This window comes from Aptenodytes patagonicus, chromosome 15, assembly GCF_965638725.1.
Source record: "Aptenodytes patagonicus chromosome 15, bAptPat1.pri.cur, whole genome shotgun sequence".
Classification (NCBI taxonomy): domain Eukaryota; kingdom Metazoa; phylum Chordata; class Aves; order Sphenisciformes; family Spheniscidae; genus Aptenodytes; species Aptenodytes patagonicus.
In genome coordinates this window covers 8,191,047-8,210,908 of record NC_134963.1, presented here as the reverse complement: position 1 = coordinate 8,210,908, position 19,862 = coordinate 8,191,047, and the positions used below count along the sequence as shown (strand labels likewise).

The window sequence follows — 19,862 nt, the reverse complement described above, 5'->3', positions numbered from 1 at the left end:
AACTCTGAACATCTGAAAACAAAAGTTCTGTCAGCAATGGAGTTAATATGAATTGATTGGAAATGGTATACCACAGAGGGAATAGCATTATGTTTAAAAGTAGAGGACTGCATCAAGGTATTCGTGGCTGTTCCTTTTTCCTGCCAGAGGTTTCATGTGAAGTCGTAGGGTGAGCTGAAATTTTTGTGGCCATGTGATTCCCCCCCCCCTCCCCCCCCCCTTGCCCAAATATTGCAAGACTTAATATCACGAGATTGAGTTCATTGATTCCCTTGATACTTGGAGAGGGAGGTGAAGTCTTCCTTCAGCCTTGCTGGTGGCATACTGGTTCTCCACCGTGGCAATGGTAGCAATTTACTGCTTTTGTGGTCTAATGCCAGTAGTGGCCCTGAACTCGCTGTAGGACACATGTTCACCTTGGTCTCCCGGGGTGGTTAGCTTGCTCCTTCGGGGCTTGTCAGTCTGTGCTCTTTTGGTTTCAAAGAACGGATGGTCTTCACCGTCCTTGCTGTCTGCATGGTTCAACTTGGTGGAGCCGGCAGCAAACGCTTGCCTGCTTGCTTCCTCCACGGATGTGTCTCACTTTCCTTCCTCTGCCAAAGGTGTGCTTAAAAATGCTGTCCTTAAAATGATCTGGCAGGCTTTCCTTCTAGATGAGTGGGTCTTCAGAGACATTTGTAAGACACCGTTCTGTGCAGTGTGGTAAGGCTGTAAAGTATTTATGTGGAGTATGTGTGCAACTAGACTAAGCACAAGGCGGTGTTGTCCACAGGCACGCGTGTGTGTGTGTGCTTGTGTACAGCGTGCCGTGCACGCGCATGGGTTACGGAGAACCCATGGAGGTTGCACAACCAAGCGCTCTGAAGTTAAGAAATGCCAGAAGTGAGCGATTAGGAAATAACCTGGGTAATATTTGTTCCCTTTTTCACATGCGGTGGAGTACGGCTGTTAGCTCAGTCCCCGCTCCACTGGCCCCTTGCTCTGTTGGGCACGCAGTGATGGCCACAGCGGTGGGATGGAGTCCTCCTTGCCTCTGTGGAGCAGGAGGTGTGATGGGATGGTGGTCTCTTTATGGCCTTAACACCTCTGTATGCTTATATCCTCCGTTCCATATGCGGCTCTGTACCTTATCTACCATATGATGTTCAAAGTGCTCTGAAGAGTGAATTACTTGATTCCTTGTGTGCTTTTCTCTGGTGCTTATCTCTGTGATGGCCAACTGCTCTGCAGATGTGGCTCAGCCCTGCTGTGAGGGAGGGTGTTTTCTCCGTGATGGGGGCACTTAGGCCTCAGGCTGAAACATCCATGGCCTGATCATTGGCTTAGGATTATAAAATACTTTCTATTATTTTTTTTTTTAAAAAAGGTTTCAGCTCTGAGCACTCATTGCTTTTGCAGGTGAGGCCCAAGCATCTCAGCCCAGCTGTTCAGAAAGACCTTGGGCTGCACAGTCAATGTGTTGGTACCCAAGAAACCTCTGGGCTTCCCCGCATCAGGCACCCGTGGCGTGGGCTGTCCCGTGTTGCGGTTTCACCGGCGGGACTGTCCCCTCTCCCTGCCGGCCCCAGCACCCTGTCCAACCCATAACAAGTGAGGCAGGTGCCCCCGGTATTAAACATCGTTCGTATTTGGTGCTGGTGGCATTGCCTATAGTGTATCTTGATATTTTTTTTCTTCCTTATCCGCTTCTCATTTGTTAGTAGTTACCTGAGACTGTACATTTATTCCAAAGCTGCCATTGAAGTATATGTAACCTCTTCAGTAAGGCTCTAATTCTGAGTTTGGGGGCTCACCATCAACAGCTGCAACTTATCTTGACATTTTCCACTTAAGGAAGAGCTTTTCCAGTCCCATGTACCAACCTTTTATAAGTGCCGTTCCCTCTGCCCAGTGGATTTGTATGTTCTCACCCCCCCCTTTAACAGTAGCCTACGGCTGCCTGTGACTTAAACTAGCCTTTTATTTCAAATGTCTCCCTTTCCAGAAGGGATCACAATCACATGGGCTGAGCAGGATTTTGCCATTAGTGGGGGGTTTTCCTGTAAGTGTTCCCTAGCAGGATGCGTTTCCTCTTGCATAAGCAGGCTGAAAACCCTCCGAAGCCACAGAAATACAGCTGTTGGATTCTTGAGACAGATAAATCCTTTATAAACAGGAAAATGGGCAAACTCATGGTAACTCTTGTGACACATCATGATGGGAGATCAGAAAGGAATGGAATGAAAAGTATCACTGTGCAAGCATGGCTTACGGCATCCTGCATTTCTAAGGTCCTTTTAAATGCTGACACAAAGGCCAGCGGCTGAGCTGTACGGCGGGCACAGACAGTGGGAGACGAAGTTAAGCGTTTGGTAAAATTCAGCTGGAAGTCACTTGACGTTTGGGGGGGAAAAAAGAGTTTTGAAGGCTCTTTTCTGTGTCCGCACCAGGATGCGTAAGAAGCCGTGTGTCGCGGAGCAGGATCCAGGAGATCAGCGCAGTCATAGATCTGTCAGCACTTCTATTGTAGTAGTCTTTGCAGGGTGTCTAACGCTTCTGTTTTAATTTTGCTGAGGGCTGTAACTCTGGCAAAATTTAAACTCCTTTCAGCTCCCAGTCGTGAGGTTTTAAATCCTCCAAATTCATACTTTACAAAAAAAAAAAAAGAAAATATTTCCTGTCTAGCAAGTGTATGGAGATCGTTCCAGCTCCTTAGCTAAGATTTAACAGCACAGACAATGATCTAATTAACTTCCTTTTTTAAAACTCTCGCTCCAAGTCCACTTCCTAAGACTAAATCCCTAGCACAGCCCCGCTGACCATGGATGCGCTTTCTTGCCCACTCGGGTATTTCCAAAGTCACTTCCCAAGGGTCCCAGGTCATGCTTCTGCATGTGTGACAGGCTGAATCAGTCTTTCCTTATGGTGAATTATCTCAGATGTTGGTGTCTTGCCTGATAATCCTACAAGTGGCCTGCCTGCAGCCTGCCTGCAGCCTGCCTGCACTGATGGCTGCACATGGCCCTGCTGAGAGAACCTGTGGCAACCAAATTCAGCTGTGGTTTTCTTGCAGTGCGAAGGATCCCCTCCTCCACCATCTGCAGTATTGAGAAACAAATGAGGATACTAAATGCTCTTCACGTTTTAACCAGAGGCTGGGGTAGGGAGGAGGTGACTTTTTTTTTTAGTGCTCGGGATCAAGCTAACCCTGTTTTGGTTTTCACCTGCTCACTTTCTGTGGTGTGCTGAAAGATCCACAGTCGCTGCTCTTTATAACTACAGCCTGCACATTTCTCCCCCCCCCCCCCCCCCCCTCCTCTTTGGAGAGCAGCCAGATCAAAATGGCTGTGATCCAAAGCCAAGAATCACTCCCTTTGCTATGGAAATGAGGACTTGGAGGCTGCTCACCATGTGTTCATCAGAGTTCCTGCTAAGGATGATGAGCTGTAGGTGGGGAAGAGGGCAGCGAAGGTGTGCTTGAACAAATCCGTTTGGAACAAATAAGGGTATTTTTGGATACATCTGACTCTTTGCATTTTTAAGTCATTTATAGAAAACCAAAAAATTACCCTTTCCATCAAATGGTAAAAACGAGGGAAATAAAGTAGTAGAATTTCGCCATAGCATAAAGGGTGTTTCTTTTCCATTAGAGTGGAAGGGGTGGCAGACCTCCCACTATCTGATATTTGAGATAAGCATTTTTTTTTGTGGTGTTCTGGTATTGATCAAGCGAAGGAAAGATATAATTATCCAAGCTATACAAATAATCCTTCTTCTTGGCTATCATATCCACATTCCCGGTATTAAAGCAGACAAATTGCAAAACCCCTGGGTATATGATACGTTGACACAGGGCAATTTGCTGCGCGTTAACTCAGCAAGGCAAGTTTAAGCCTTCGCTCCACCACCTTCTAAACCATCAGATTTTAATCTTGATGCACAGTGGGATGGGAACATTGCCAGTGGGTGAACAGTCATGAAAATTGACTGTGCACAAAGCAGGGTACTTTTCCCTTCTAGACGAGTTACACACCCCAGGCAGATGAGTGAGTAGGGTTTTGCTGCAAAAAGACCTGCGAGGTGTGTTTTCAGAAGGGAAAGGGCTGAGCTGTTTGCAAGCTTCCTGCGGTGTTGCAGCACGTTGGGCTTTGCAAGAACATCCCTGTTTCTTCAGGGTGGCCTGGTGTCACCTCGTGTGCCAGCGAGGGATGGAGGTGGCTGGGAGGGAGGGAGGAAGGGGGTGATGCTGCTCTTGCACGGTGCTCGCTGCAGGACTTGGCAGGATCGAAGCCGTGGATGCAAAAGTCCGGGCAGCAGAGCCCTGCCGTGTAGCGCCCGAACAGCTTATGGCTGGGAGGAGCCCTCTTGGGATGAAAATGTCTGACAGGTCTCTGAATGAGTCTACACAATAAATTAGTAACTGGGTGCGGAACTGCATTTTTTTATGATGTATCTTAATTGGGCCTCAGGCAGCTTGATAGTACAGCGTGTTTCTTGTCTTTCGGGGATGAGTTGAAATTCACCTTTTCTTTGTGCGTGATTCAGTGGGACTAGGGCTCGGCTGGCATCATTCTCTGAATCCACCCGGGGAACGGGGCTGGTACCCCTGGATGGAGCTGTGCCCTGCCTCACCCACCCACCCACCCTCCCCGCTGGGGACGGCCATGCGTGCATCCCTGGGGAGCCCAGCAAGCCGCCTGCGCTGGCAGCGCTCCACCTCGAGGCGCGACGTACCATCTGCTTCAGCATAGTTTCTCCCATCCATTTTGGATAACTTAATCTCTTCCTTTGCCTGAAAACAAAGCAAAAACCCGCATTGCACTGTGAGCGGAGCAGTTGTATTTTTCCTCCCCCCAAAAAATGGGTGTGCTTCACTGCCAGGTGATTAATTATCTGTCCCATGTGCGTAATGGTTTGCTCCTAATATTTCATAGTCCCATTGCATGAAAGGTACTGTCTGCCCTACGGCTTCAGCTGCTCCGTCGAGTTGTAGAGCTGAACGTGAACTCTCGGGGTGTTGCTGTGCATTATGAGTGTAAAAAGAAGTCAGTGTCTGGGTTTTGCACCTTTACCTGCTGGCTGGAGCTGGAGAGCAGCTCCTGGTTTATGACTTCCCATTGCACTTCGGTGTCACTGGGTGTGTCCAGCGTGGAACAGGCCTTTATTTGTGCTGTAAGTGAAACAGTCGTCAGAAAGCGTATTATGCAATTCTATTAACTAATGTTAAGTACAGAGGAAGCCTACGTTTATCTATAATATGATAGTAATCATTAATAATTTATATATAGCTTTCTTCCCGTGGACATCTTAAACACCCCAATCATTCACAAAATTTTGCGTTTAAAAACTACATTTGCTTTTTGTTAACCTGCGTGAGTTCCTAATAAAATGGTGTTTGTGGCGCTTCTGTAGCTTTGAAATGACCGAGTTAATTGGAGAGATTTAACAGGACATCAGTATAGAAATGGTACCGTGAGAAACGCTGCGGGGAAAACCCACCTACTCGCAATGGCTGGAAATAAATGCAGAGCCCTTCACGCCTCTGTCACCAGCCCGTAGAGTTCAGGTCATCGGTGGCTGAAAGCCATTGCCAGCTGCGTGGCCCGTGTGAAGGCGGTCGGTGGCCTCCACCCCACACCTGGGGACAGACGTCCCCATCGCAAAAACAACCCTGTAATCGGCGCATTTGTTATCTGTGCCTGCAGAGAAGCTGCCTTTTCCCCGAACGGGTAACTGGCTGCCTGGGCTGTGACCCTCGGTCGGGGCTTTGCTCTTACTGTCACACTCCGATGGCACTTCCACCTCGGCAGCGGGTCTGTGTCGGCAGCAGCTGCCCAGACGGGAGACGGAGCCGCTGTGGAGATGCCCAGTGCCAATTCCCAAATGCTTCAGTTGGACGTGGTCGGGGGGAGCTTGTGGAAAACAAATACTCTGATTATTTTTTCTTATCTATGCGGAAACCAGAGTATTTCACTCGATAGCTGTCTGTTATGTTAATTGTAACATTTTTCTCCTCTTCAAACATATTACGTGACTGCTTATTTCCCAGCTCTGATCAGTGCTTTCTTCTAGTTATTCAGCTTTTTGTTGCTGTTAATTTTTTTTTAACCTCCGAAACTACAAAACAGCGATCATTCTGAAGTCTCTTTTTCGCTACGCTCTCATGCAAAGCCTTTGCAGTTAGAGACAGACATACAACCTTTTATCACTTCTGCTGCAGACAGGCTGTGCAGAGGGAGATGTGCTGGAGCCACGTTCAGAGTCTCTCACTTGAGAGCGTCAGGCTGGTGGGTCTGGAGCAAGAAGCTCCATGAAGCTGAGCAGTTTTTCCCAGCCTCTGAGTGTGCTTGGGGACCTACTGGGAGGCAAGATAGGAGGTGGACTCTGCTTAATTTTATTTTTCTAATTTTTTTTTTTTTTGCTTTCCCTAGAGGCTGAGGCAGAAATATTTTTCTCATATGTAAAAGCAAGATGCTATACAGAGGCTCCTCATTCTCCTGCAAGCCCTGATTGAGGGAGGAAAATCTTATACAATGGGAAAAGTCCTTCCCAGATGCGAGGGCTCCGTAGGTTGCATACATGGAGGGCGATACAGTCGCTCGCTTCCAGAGTTGGTGTTCACATGCGGTGTTGTGCCCGTGTCTTCTTCCAGGGCTCAGGCCCTGGAATTTTCCATGCCAGTCCCTTTCCCTCTATTCTAACTCAAGCCTTCTTGAAAATTATTTTTCTCAAGAGAAGGAGAAGTGCTAAAGACACACTAAGTTAATTTGAGTCATTAGCTTGTTTCCATTACTTCTCTCTGCCTAGGAAGCTAATTTTATTATTTTTTAGTGAGATTTTGGAGTTAGAAGAAAGAAGTGGAAGCTAGCGAACATGTGGAACCACTTCACAGGAACACCGGATTTTGAGAGCTTGCATTTTTATTTACATCTTCTGGACCCTGTCTGACTCGAAAGTAAACAAGTTCAATCTGAGACCAGATTTATCCCTGAAAAATATGTGGAGACTTGTCTAAAAACTGCTTTTAGGATTAGGAACTTCCTTCACTGCAATAAGAATACATTTACAATGGGAAAACTGATGCTTAACCGGCAAATTCTTTCTGTAAAACACCCTTGGAAGTGCAGTTCAGTTGTGTTTGGTGCAAGACAGCCTGAAACTTTATTTAAAAAAAAAAAAAAAGGCAAAACTGGCTGAGAACTTAGCAGGTCTAAAGCAAGGTGCAGGAATAGTGAGTGAAACTGTATTTCAGTGTTGCTGGAAGCTGGGTGATGGCGCAGATGAGAGGGTCCTGTGGAGGTCCTTGGCAGGCATCTTCTGGGCAAGCAGGAGGTCCCTGCACCTGTAACTGATCTTCTTTTGACGTTCCTCTTCTCTGCAGACACAATGAGGCGAGTGGTACGACAGAGCAAATTTCGTCACGTGTTTGGCCAAGCGGTGAAAAATGATCAGTGTTACGACGACATCCGCGTCTCCCGTGTTACTTGGGATAGCTCCTTTTGTGCAGTAAACCCCCGATTTGTTGCAATAATTGTAGATGCTAGCGGTGGCGGAGCGTTCCTGGTGCTGCCTTTGCACAAGGTAAGTGCTTTTTTGAAAGTTTCTCGCTATTACGTGCTCAGCTTTGTTGTCATTCCGGCACTTGTTTATGAATAACATTAAGGCTGTGAAGTCTCTGCTGTGTTGCGACAAACGCTGCTCAGTTGTGCCATGTAAGAATCCATTTAATGTCTCTGTAATCAGTCTGGTGCTTCCTGTACATTAAACACAGTAAATAAGCGGTTTGCTTGACTAATCTGAGGCAATTCTTTTTGGCAGGAGTTTCTATGTAGAATCATACTCCTAGTGAAGCCTCTTTATGATAGCAGCGGTCAGGTTTTTCCACTGTCAGGGATTCAGCTTTTCGAGCTCCGCAAGTGTCAGTTAATTCAGGAATGCACCTGAACCTAATTACTCCTTGCGGCCCCGTATGGGATGGATGCAAAGGAGTGAGCTGGTTCCAAGTAGGGCATTTCCATAGGCCTCGTGGCCCTGGCATGTGAGCTGGTCTAGGCTGCTGCCAGCCCCTTCAGTTACCCTTTCTCTATACGGTGTAAGACAAGAATAATCCGGGTAAGAAACCAGCTCCTCCAAGTACCATTGCAGCTGTCCTGCAGTTCCTCCAGATCCCAGGGCTGTGTCTAGGCTTTATTATGCTTCAGCCAGATCTTGCTATCCCCTCGTACCTGACATACCGAGGAGAGGGGCTTCATCTGATCTCGGGCAGGGAAACACCCCTTACGTTCTCTACTGTGCAAAATGCTGCTGAGTCTTCAGTAAATAATCTTTCAGTGAGCCCGTATATACACTCTGCTTCTTTCCCTTATACTTTGAATTTATTTGTAGAACCCCAGGGGCGTGCTTTGCAAAACACGCAGAAAAGTTAGGTTCCTGTCCATCAGCCATGAGAATGGCCGGATCAAAGATTTGGAGGGAGGCTGAAAAGATGGGTACAGAAGCTTTCCTGGCAGTCTCTCTCAATGCTGTGGTATAAAGCACACAAATGAGCAGGAGCGGTGTCTCAGACTGAAATAAATTCCCGTTGCCCCCTGACACTGCATGGAAAAATCACGGAGCATCTTCCGCCCTTGTTGGAGAGCGGTGCTCTCATCTCCCTTTCTGATGCTCAACCAGCAAATTCTTCTGATGAAAGTCTTTTTCTGTAACATTATTTTCTTTGTGACCCTCAAGCTTCTCTTAACTATACACTTAAGACGTCCTCAGTCTGTCATCAGCCCTGTGCTTTTTTCCTAGCTCCATTTGCAGATCTGCCCTGTTTATATATAGAAATAGTGACCAGAATTGAATATAGCATCCCACATGGCGAGTGCATTACAGGAACAGAGGCAGCGAGTTCTCACTTATGCCTCAGTTGTGCTAAGCGAAGCAAGCCAAGCCCCTAGCCTCCTTAAATAGCTCTCCATTTTGCTCATCTTATTAACAGCCCTTCTTTGCAAGTAGTCTGGTTTGCGCTCATCTTCAGGCCACGTGTCCTGCTCTTGCCCAAGCCACGCACGATGGCACAGTTCTCGATTAGAAATTCCTTGCTCAACCCAGCATGCAGTTGCACTCGTGTTGCATCAGCGACACAATCAAACGCTGATGGCGGAGGACGCGCACCCCTCTTTTTCTCTCACTTCCCAGTGTTTTCTCAGTCCCTGGCAGAAATTCCTGCCGATCCTGAGTGATGTAGCCTTTTGCATTTTTAAGTGCCATCTCATGTTTGTTTGTTTGTTTTTTTTTACGTTTACGCAGTTATTCCTCCTGCCCTCCTCTGTATTTGCCATTGCCTTTGTACCCTCAACAATATTCCTGGCTTGTCTTATACAGCTACTTAATATTCACATATGACAAGGTTTCATGCAAAGCTGGAGGAACCCTTGTTCCGAAACTCCCCCAGCCTGACACGTTCTTTTGCAATGCAACACGTTGCTGGCTTTGCTCTAACCAGCTCCTATGTTCCTCATTTATTTTTATAGCCTCAGCTGATGAAATTGTTCCTTCAGTTCCTTCAGCAAGCTAACGTTTTGATTTCTGTTTGATCCCGTTTGGCAGAGGTATTCACTGAGTTCCCACAGCAAGATCCTCGCTGTTATATTCAGGGGTAAAAAAAAAAAAAAAAAAGGTCAATTTGAAACCATGGTTTTGGTATGATTTTAAAATTGAGCCATAAAAATACACTTGCTGCATTTCAGAGCCTTTACGAGGCTGCCAGAGTCTGCAGGGAAAATGGCCCTCCTATAACTTAATTGCATCGTGTCCGCTCAAATCCAGCGCTGTGCGGGTCACTGTGAATTACTTCTAATGTGGCTTGACCTTCCGCGAGGGGTGAGCCGAGCCTGCGCTTCAAAGGGCCTGTGTAATCACAGAAAGGGAGTTTTTACTCATTTTAAATGCCTTTTTCCTTTCCAAGTTTCAGTAATATTGTGGGGTTTTGTTGTGGCGGTGGCTTTTTGCTGCCAGGCGGGCAGCTCCCGGCTCCCCCCCCCCCCCCGGCCATGGGCAGGGGCGGGGGGTGGGGTGGGTGTGATTTTTGGGGCGGGATGAGCGCCCTGGGACCCCGCATCGAGCACCCATGTGCTGGGGAGGAGGACGCCGGGGTTCCCCCCCCCCCCCCCCCCGCCCCGCCGCGCGCGCGCACCGGCGCCCGCCGCAGCGGCACTGCGGCGGCCGCGGCTTTTTCCCTTATATGGTCATGGCAGCGCTCGGGGCCGCCGGCCGCCGCCGCGCTGATTGGCGGGGGCGGGGGCGCGGCGCGGCAAGTGCGCGGCCGTTAACCCCTGCGCGGCCGCGGCCCCGCCGCGCCCCTCGCCCCGCCCGCGTCCGTGCTCCGAGCCGCGCCGCTCCTCCGCCCCCCTCAGCCCGCGGGGCGGACGGAGGCGGTGGTGGGGGTCCCTCCGGCAGCCCCCGGGCGGAGGTGTGCGGCGACCCGGGGGGGCTGCATCCTCCTTCCTCCGTCCCTGCGTCCTCCAGCCCCCGGGGCTCCCCGCAGAGGCCGGTGCGGAGCAGCGGCGGCAGCAGCCGGGGCTGGTGCGGCCGAGCCGGGTTTGCTGGCTGTGGAAATGCTTTGTCTGAACTTCCTGTTTTCTTGCGTGCACATGTGCAGGGTCTCTGCCAGGAACTCGCCATTCCCATGCTCCAGCAAGAGCCGCGGCCGCCGTCCGAGTTGCTGAAAATTGCAATTCCCACAGGTTGGTTGGTCTGCAGAGAGATGGCCTCCGTTGGAGCGAACCACGTATTTTAAAAAAGCTGTAACTTATGTCAATTAATGGTGTGTAGGTTATAAGAGTCAAGATAAAGAGCATTAACTGTACACACCAGGGAAAAGCACTGAAAACCTGCCTGCTTATTCTGGACTATGGGTGACTGGTACTGAGCAAAGTGTTAGTGTAGAATATCGCCATTAAACTGGAAGCTTGCAGGCTTTTAGAGTTGTTTTTCTTTGAGCCTTATCCCAAGCAAGGCAGCGGGTGCACAGGGAGGGAACCCCAGGATAAAACTCTTCAAGCGGTGCGTGCCTCAGCCTTTGCTTGCTGGTGGGCACGTGCTGCTGGATTAGATGGAGATCACCTCCAGCGTGGCAGGTAGTCCCTGTTCTTAGGGAACTAAGGAAGAGTCGGGCAGGTAAGGGAAGAAGCGATTCTCTGCTCGCGTCCCCCAGAGATCTCCGGTGCGAGGGGGATGGGTGTGTGCAGCTGCCTCGGTGGCTCTCGGTGCACAGGTGAGCTGGCAGGTTGGGCGCTTTCACAACAGCGTTGTGCAAGGGTCCGGGGTCGGTCGTTCTGCCTCGCCCCTGCAGCCCTCCCGTGCTCAGCCCGGACGGGGCAGGTTGCTTGGTGTTCAAGTGGTGGGCTTGTCATCTTTGCTTCTGCGCGTCATTCCCAGCAGAATGAACTCAGGACTGCGGGTTACCTTCTGGGATGCTGTTAGGAAGGGCTGTGCCCCTCGCTGTGCCGTGTTCGGTGTGCTCATCTCCCTTCGGATGACGATGGAAACAGCAGGGCAGAGATCTCCCCGCCTCTGCTGTCAAAGGAGAGGGGTTGTGGGGGATATACTCACCCAACCTCATGGGTGATTCCTGCTTTACAGATGAAAATTTTGTGGGTTTCTTGATGTGCTGGGGAAAGTGACTTGCAAACACCTGGGTTTAGCGCATGGTTCTCGTGCTGGGTCTACATTACTGCAGAACTGGATACAATTTTTTTTTTCCCCCCTCCTCGAAAAGTCGTTGCCGTTTGTATCTGCAAAGAAAAAAGCTGCTGCAAAGGGTTCCTTTTTGTTTTGGTTCATCTAGAAAGATGCCTTCAGCTGAAAGTCATGTTATGTAAGGCCCTTAGCAGAGGCTTACTCAGTCCCCTTTGGATAAACCTTTTATTAGATTTTTCCATTTGTGTGCCTGACTTCTTACTGCACTCCCTTTACATAGGCAGCATTCCTACAGAAGCTGTGATCAGATAGGTGCCCTGAGAGGCAATTAGCATGTGGGTGGGTGAGTGCACACCTCAGGAATGATCTTCTTGAAGGAATATGTTGTTCTGCAAGTGACATGCCTTAGCGTTCAACCATGGCATATGTAAGTTGTTAATCAGCTGTTCCAGATTCTCATTCCTCCAGGAAGGAGTGGGGAAAAAAATCATCCTTTTCTGGATTGTGTGTAAAATAAAATCAGGAGGTACTGCTGTGATGGGTTCATTGAGCCCTTCCAGCAATTTTAGGTGGAGTACAGACGGAAGGATACGAATTAAAATGAGTTACTGTCGTCTTGACTTTGGCTGCCATGCAGCCCCTGTCAGTACTAGTGCTGTAGGTCTTTTTCATAGCAATGGCCCTGTGAGAGAAGTTTTCAAGGTTGAAGACTATTAAGGGATGTTCCCTCCTAAATTTTGGTCAGACTTCCATGCAGCTCCAAGTAGTTTTGAATGTTGGGTGGAGGAGGTTAAAATTCAAGACAACTCTGCAACAACTGAATAAAAAAGCAAGCCACTGGTGGTTTTTAAAGATCCCAGTTATCTTGTGACCAGTGGAACTGCTAAAACCTCGTTTCTTGCAGATTTTTCCTACATCCACTCTGCATAGAGCAAATGTTCCCCATGTCCTTTCTCTCTTGGCCCATTAGCATGTGCCCACCTCCCGTGGGTGCCTCACGAGCCCAACTGGGGTGCCTGTGCTGCTGAGGAGGGACGTGGGCTTGAGTTAGAACTGCACCTTCCCTAGTGGGGCACTAATTTGGATTTCTTTATTTTATTTCACCTTCGATTTTTCTCTAAAGCTGGTTTTAAAAAAAAAAAAAAGTTTATCACTGTCAGTTTGATTCCAATGGCTCATCAGGTTCTAGTGTACTAGGGAAGAGAGGGCAGGCAGTGTGGCTAATAAATCTCATTTCTCCAGGAAAGCAAGCAGCAAATACTGTCCCTTTTCTTGTACAAACCATTGGTTGACCATGAATATTGCTGCAGTTTTAAGGCCTTGTCCAATAATGACAATGGAAGTTGTGCTTGATGGTTTTGTCTGCAAGCAGGTACGAGAGAGAGATTGTTGCACTTGGAGAGCACTGCGCATGCTCCGCATCTGCCTTCCTGTCTGTATGCAGTGCTTAAAACGGAGTGTAGGGAGTAGAGTAAGCCCTTGTAAGTTGTGTATTTGTCCAATATTCAGATGAAAAATAATGTTGCTCTACCAGCAGCATGAATTTGAGTTGTCTCCGTGGCATAATGTCACTGGTTTATGTAGTATACAAACGTATATATGCAAACCATACATATAAGCGCACTTACAGCAGGGCTGCAGGTGGGCCTGAAATGGAGGGTAAAATCCTGGTTTAGCTGTTTAAAACTTCCAACTAAACTGAAATCTTGGAAGTCCAGGGACAAAATGAGTTCAACAGAAGTGGTTGGAATAGAATGGCTTCTTCGCTGGGATCTGTCCAGGCTTTCTTCTGTCTCCTCCTTCCCCGTCTGCGTTTTGACTGGTCCTAGTTTGTTGCGCCGTGGCTGATGCTGGAGTCCAGGATCGTCTGTTCTCAGCTCTCGGGGATGAGCGTGTATGGGTGACGCGAGGCTGTTGTTGCCCGTGGATCCTTTCTGGGCACTGCCTCCTTGCTCAGCAGCTCTGCCCTCTCTGGATGGGTGCTCGTCTTCCACCGCCCCCTGAACTGCAGCGGGGTTCTACCACTTTATCCCAGAACCCTAAACTTTTAGGACACCGATTAGTTTTCCTTCAGCTGGAAAGGTGTAGTATGCCTATTTTACTAACAGGGGAATTAACTGCTTTTGAAATCATACTTCAGGGGCGGAACAAAAGAGCTACTCTATATCTTGTTAATTGTAATGTAATTTCTGGGCAACGGGCCTCTTTGTTTTGAATCTCTGCGTCTTCTGACTGAAGGGCTTCCCCAGCTAAAAGTTAGCTGAGGCTAAAATTTAATTTTTAAGTGTGTTTAGAGCTTTCCTCTAGAAACTGGTACGGATGTTAGCTGAAATGCTGGAGCCGTGCTGCACAGCCAGCTCTGAGTGATAGGAGTTAGCAGTTTGGGTTGGGTTTTGGGGGGTGGTTTGTGTTGGTTTTTTCTCCTTTTTTAAAGCCAGCATGTGAGTAGCTGATTGTTGCAACTAATTCTGTGACGGATTCTGCAGACAAACATACCCTTTTCCAGTGTAAAGCATCCTGCGGTTGCAACGAGCTCTTACCCCTCCATTCTCCGGTCAGCTGCAAGCACCCGCTGCAAACCATGAAGTCCCCCAGCTGCTGCAGCTCCTCTCCCAGTGGCATGAAATGAACCTCACCGTTGCTGCCTGCTTCACCCGTCTGCCCACACGCCTGAAACCCTCCAAACTGTGCTTTGAGCGGCGATGCCAAATCTGCTGGGGCCGCACAATGCTGTGGCTTTTAAAGCCCTGCTCTTGCTGCTCGGGCAGGGTTGGCTTTGTGCAGGATTCCTGTCTGTCACCGCATTTTTCTTCCCTCCTCTTTGTGCATCCATTTAGGTCTGGGCACTCCGGAACAAGGACCTTTGTCTCCGTTCTGTAGCAGCCCGTAATGTCTACTGTAATGTCACAGCCCTGCAGCTGTCAAGGTGATAAAATGAGAACAGGAGCACTGCTGAGGAATTTTTGGAGGGCACAAACAACGTTTATAGTGGTCCGGTTTGAAAGCAGTATGTAGTTATGAATGCCTCCGAGTCTCTTATTGCATGACATTACAGTAGACCTTTTGGGAGTAACACTTTTCATAATCTTCCGAATTAGTTACGGATGCCTTGATTGGTTTGCTGGGTGACTAATGTCTATTTGTCATGGTCACGAGAGAGCAATGCACTTTCATTACATCCTACTGCAGTGTTTTCTCCCAACGGTCTCCTGCATGACCAGCAGCTGCAACCAGAGGTGGAGGCTTGGTGGCCGGAGCACATTAAACTTCACTCAACTGGAGTTTGTGAAACTTGAGTTTGCTGTAAGGAAAAGAGACAATTTAGCTAAAAAAAAGGAATATCCTCTCTAACAGAGAAAAGGTACTAGTTGGTTTGTATTTCAAACTTTGCAGTTGTGACCTGATTTCCTTCCTCAAACTTCTGCAAAGTAAGGGTGGGGGAATTGCTTTTGCTTGTGCAACTTGATGCCACTTCCCTATTTTAAATGACGATCTTAATGAGTGCAGCCATGGGTTGGGGGAAGCAGCTGTTCTCCGTGATATTTTTACCATAATCCATGAGCTGTTTCCTGCAACCAATTGCCCTTTTCTGGCAGAGAAGTGATCGTAAGACAGTCAAATTAATTCATAAAACTACCACTTTTAGGAGCAGTTTTCCTGTGCTGCTTATCTGTCCCTTCTGGATTTAATAATGATTTTTTTTTCTTCTCATCTGTTAGTTTTTTCCTGATCTGGGACACATGAAAGCACTAAATGAATTCATTTGGTAAGGTCAGCTTACCACCTGTTGAAGGACCTGAATATTGAGTGTGCTTCTGGTCAGTGCCATCAGCATATTAATACTAATCCTCAAATTCACCTTTTTCGCTAACTTTTTATAAAATACAACTCTGAGTTTCAAAAGTTGTTACTGTGATGTGTTGCTCAACCACAGTCGTAATGGATTATGAGAAGGATTTAATTTCTTGAAGTCATACCGAGTTAATTTTAAGCTGTGTATCAGCACTTGAGGTTTATTTTAAATCCTTAACGAATTAAAAGACTACATATTAAAAATAAATAAATAAATCCCCAAACCTGGGAGTATTACGGTAGCATGAAAACGCATCCATTTGGCAGCGAAGTTGCAAACCTCGTGGTGTTCTTGTGGCAGATGCGTCTCTTTTAAAAGGAATTGGGTTTAGAAACGTTGAATTTGGCGATTTTACAGGCTGGCATTTTTTTTTAATACCCTACTGCAGGCTTCCTGGTCTTTTCCTTTTGGCAAAGCCCCCTAAATATTGTTTTTAAAGCTCTTCTGTGCACAGCTAATCCCACATGATGCCAGGAATAGGGATCCCCTGCTCCGGAGAGGAGAACACTGCTGGGAGGAGGAAGCCTGCGGTGTAGCCTGCACGGGCAGTATTTACAAAACTGGCTTAGAGAGGTGGTAAAGTAACACATCTGAGTTAAAAGCAGCTCATTTCTTACCCTGCTGGGTGGTTGAGGAAAAGGTGTGCTGGGTCAGGCCCTGGGGTGGTGACATGAGTTACTGTCCCTTGACAGCCCCCCCCCGATCCCCTTTGAAGGGTCACGCTTTCTAATAAAAGTGGTGGGTTGTTTTGGTTTTTTTTTTTGAAGTGGAGCAGATGAAGTGCATTTAGAAGCATTGCTGAGGAGAGCTCTTGCTTTTTGTTACATGTTCAGGACAGCACCATGGTTTCCTCTGCGCTGTAAAGACATTTTTGTGTTTCTGACCACAAGTCAGTAGCTTCTCCGAAAGTGGTTGGACTTCTGCTAGCCGAACTGCAGCTTTGAGCAGCACGGCAGCCTTTTGGCCAGTAAGCCTTTCTGTCTGTTTACATCCTTGTTTATTCTCATTTTGCTGTTTGACACTATTCTTTGTGGACCTTGGTGAGTAGCTGAGTTGGTCTTCTAGTGCAGTAGTGCTGTGCCCAAGTGTAGAAGTTGCTGCCGCTGGGCCATGCATCTCCCCTGGCGTTGTCTTCCTCTGCCAGACCCTGGGGAGCTGTTGTGTTTGCAGGCAGTGTGACATCTCCTTCTCTTGTTTGTACTCCGCTTGCTCGGTTTTGGAAACTTTTGTGAATAAATATGCTTGAGGTTGCTTGAAGTTATTGCATCTCCCATACTGCTTCTAAATAACATCTCATTTTCCCCACCCTTACCCTGTCTGTTCCCTTGTTAGAAATAGTTTTTGTATGTCACTATCCGCATTCAGGCAGGAAAAGGGTGCACTTTACAGATGGTGCAGATAAGCATCTATTCACCTGTAACATGGTGCAAAGATATTTCTGCTCAGTTTGGTTTAACTTCCCCTTTGTGCATCTGCAATTTCTTCTTGATCTAGATGGCTCTGGCCCAAGAAATGTATGCTGTCCTTGTCCAAAACAGCTGCGCCTGTGCATCCATCTCAAGTTCCTCAGCTTGACGACAAGACTGAGCTTTCCTCTAGCTTGCTGCTTCGCCTGCCGAGGGAAGGGGACTCGCTCCCCCGTGGGAGCTGGAAGCCCGTGGCTGCGCTGTCCCTTCTGCTTTTGGGCATCGGGAGCTCCCTCTTGCTGCAGGCTCACACGGAGCCTCCATCGTCTCGTTTTCCTCGCTGTCCTCGGAGCACTGCCATTTAGTGAGCTAATGGATGTACAAGATAGCTGGTTTAAAAAATGAGCTCCGTTTTAGGTGATCAAAAGCAGGCGGTGGGGTTGCCTGGTCCCTGCGGTCAGCTGGCTGCCACAGACAGTTGGCTGCTGCTGCTCGTGCTGTTCAGGTTCATCGTGATCAAAACTGAAAGGTGAAGTTTGTGGTTTAATTTGTTCAAATTGAATTTTTTTTTCCCCTCCCTCCAGTAATAAATTACTATAAAAACTCTAAACTAAACTGACAAGCACTTGTGCAGCCTGCAAATAATTACCATAGGCTCCTCTTAGAGGATTACTCTGAGCCCTGCCTAGGAGCAAGAACAGGTAGTCACTGACATCTCGCAGTATTAGTTGTATTTTTAGGTCTATATTTGTATTTAGCCTGTAATGTGACTTCTGAAATATGTACATGCGCATATGCTCTGCATGGTTCTTTTTTAATTAGATAAATTAAAATGGATGGACTATACATGTCAGTTGGATGTACTAATTTTTTTAAATCCTATTTCACATTATGGCATCCAAGAAGGATTACACAGACTTTAATTTTTGAATGTCTGGTTTATGGCTTTTCATCTACCACGCTTTCACTTTTAATAATTTCAAAAGCATTTGAATCACTGAGACAGTCTTTTTTTGAAACCTAAATTTGGACATTTAGGAAATAGTGATTGTTTTGTTTCTGTAACTTAGTCTGTTTGGATCTATATCTTGTTTTGTTGCTAGTAGAGGTCTTCAGGTCAGTAGTCTTCAAAAGCCAGTATCCAGCATTATTCTGATCCTTTGTATGTAAGAGGGCGTTGAATAGGAACAGCCTTCCGCATGGAGATGGGTAGGAGGCATATATTAAGAAATGTAACCTCCAAGGTTGGGGAATGTCATCACCGAATGGCAGAAGTGAGATGCCAACCATTTCTTCTGCATGTTTAAACACGAAAGAAGACGACCCCGTCCCAGACCTCTCCCTCCTGCCTCTCTTCTCCCATCGCTCATGAAAAGGCCATCGCGGCATTCCCTGGAAACAAAACCCCTTGGAGCGGGACCCAGGTTCTGGCCCTGGAAGTGCCGGAGTCTTCTCGCCCTGCCACTACTGCCGTGTGTCTTCAGTATTTTAAATAATGCTTCCCATGCGTGCAAGACTTGACCAAGAGAGAGAACGATGATTAGCTAGAGGGATTTTTATTTCCTTTCACACAGAGGAAGCTGGGGTATTAGGCGCATCAGCAGTTTGGGGGGGTCGGGTGCTTCAGGATATTGAGGGGCTCCATCAGCAAAATGTAAACCCAGTTGACAAAGATGGTGTCTTTGCAACAACTGCGTCAGCATCACTAGATTTGTCTCAGTTCAGATGGGAACATCTCATTAGCTTGTTTTCTTGGAAGGTTTATCTGTGTAGTGAGCTTGACTTTGGCAGCATGCTGGGGGCCTTGGTCCTCCGGCCATAGAGAGGCAGGTACGGATCGGGATGGGTGGCGGTGGCTGTGGCAGTCTGTATTGGCAGTATTTATTCCTGAAAACAGTATTTTACTCTGCACAACTGTGTCCTAAAAACTTTCCATCTAAGCAAAATACTTCTATGATGAAAACAAGCAAGACTACCAAGTTCATCAAATTCAATGACCAGCAACGCCCTTCAATTAAAATTTTAGCTTGGTTATCTTTAGCTGTTGCTGGCCGCTGCTGTGAAGCGCAGACAAAACCAGAGCTTCACCATGCGGGCAGAGCCCTCTTCCCGAAACATTGGAGACGGACAAAGGGATGGCATTGCAGCAAATGCTGAGATACGGGCAGCAAAGCATCCCTGCATCCGAGGGGGAGCAAAGCCCTCCTGTGCTGAACTTCTGAAGCCTTGTCTTGCACCATCAGGAGTTTCCAGCTAGTCAGTGCTAGAGAAGAGTCGCTGGTTCGTTTCGTCTACTGATACATGAGGTGATTCAAATTTCATGGAATTGTGAATACTGAAAGAGTTCATGGAGAATTAGGAAGCGTCTTCCTCCACTCTGTGAGATGTGCTCTGTGCTGTCTGTGTATTACAGCTCTCTTCTTCATTTCCCCCCTTCAGACAGGCAGAATTGACAAGTCCTACCCAACAGTATGTGGCCACACAGGACCGGTGCTGGACATAGACTGGTGTCCTCATAATGACCAGGTCATCGCCAGTGGCTCTGAGGACTGCACCGTCATGGTAAGTGTATTTAATTTGTTTTGCGGGGCGGCGTTTGCTTCGTGCTCAAAATGCTGCTGCAAATGACACTTGTATTTCTAAAGAGATCTCCTGTACCGAGGCTGAGGGCAGAGTCCTTGCTGATGTGAGAGTGGTCATGGGCATTCTGCAAATCACATTTTGTCTCGGTTTAAGAAACGATGCTATCTTGGCTGCAGGACCTAGCTAAAAATAGGAGCAAAAATAGCAGAGCAAGCTTTATTACCTGCGTAACAGCAGAATTTGGGCTCTCACAACTGGCACTTTCTTCTCACGTTATGTTGGAGAAGGTGCAACCTCAGACGCCTGAGAAGAATCTCTTCAGCACTGAGATGGCACTTTGAGTAACGGACTTGGCC

At 47.6% G+C, this 19,862-nt stretch overlaps 1 protein-coding gene across 3 annotated transcripts in view; it reads left to right on the top strand.

The window, feature by feature from the left end:
* The window catches only part of CORO1C (coronin 1C), a 54,484-nt gene that overhangs the window by 17,608 nt on the left and 17,014 nt on the right, over nt 1-19,862 (top strand). For all 3 annotated transcript variants that reach the window (XM_076353149.1, XM_076353147.1, XM_076353148.1), the window contains exons 2-3: nt 7,361-7,560; nt 19,363-19,485. In XM_076353149.1, the coding sequence (XP_076209264.1) occupies nt 7,366-7,560; nt 19,363-19,485 (318 nt within the window). In that variant the 5' untranslated portion in view covers nt 7,361-7,365. The remainder of the gene's footprint in view (nt 1-7,360; nt 7,561-19,362; nt 19,486-19,862) is intronic.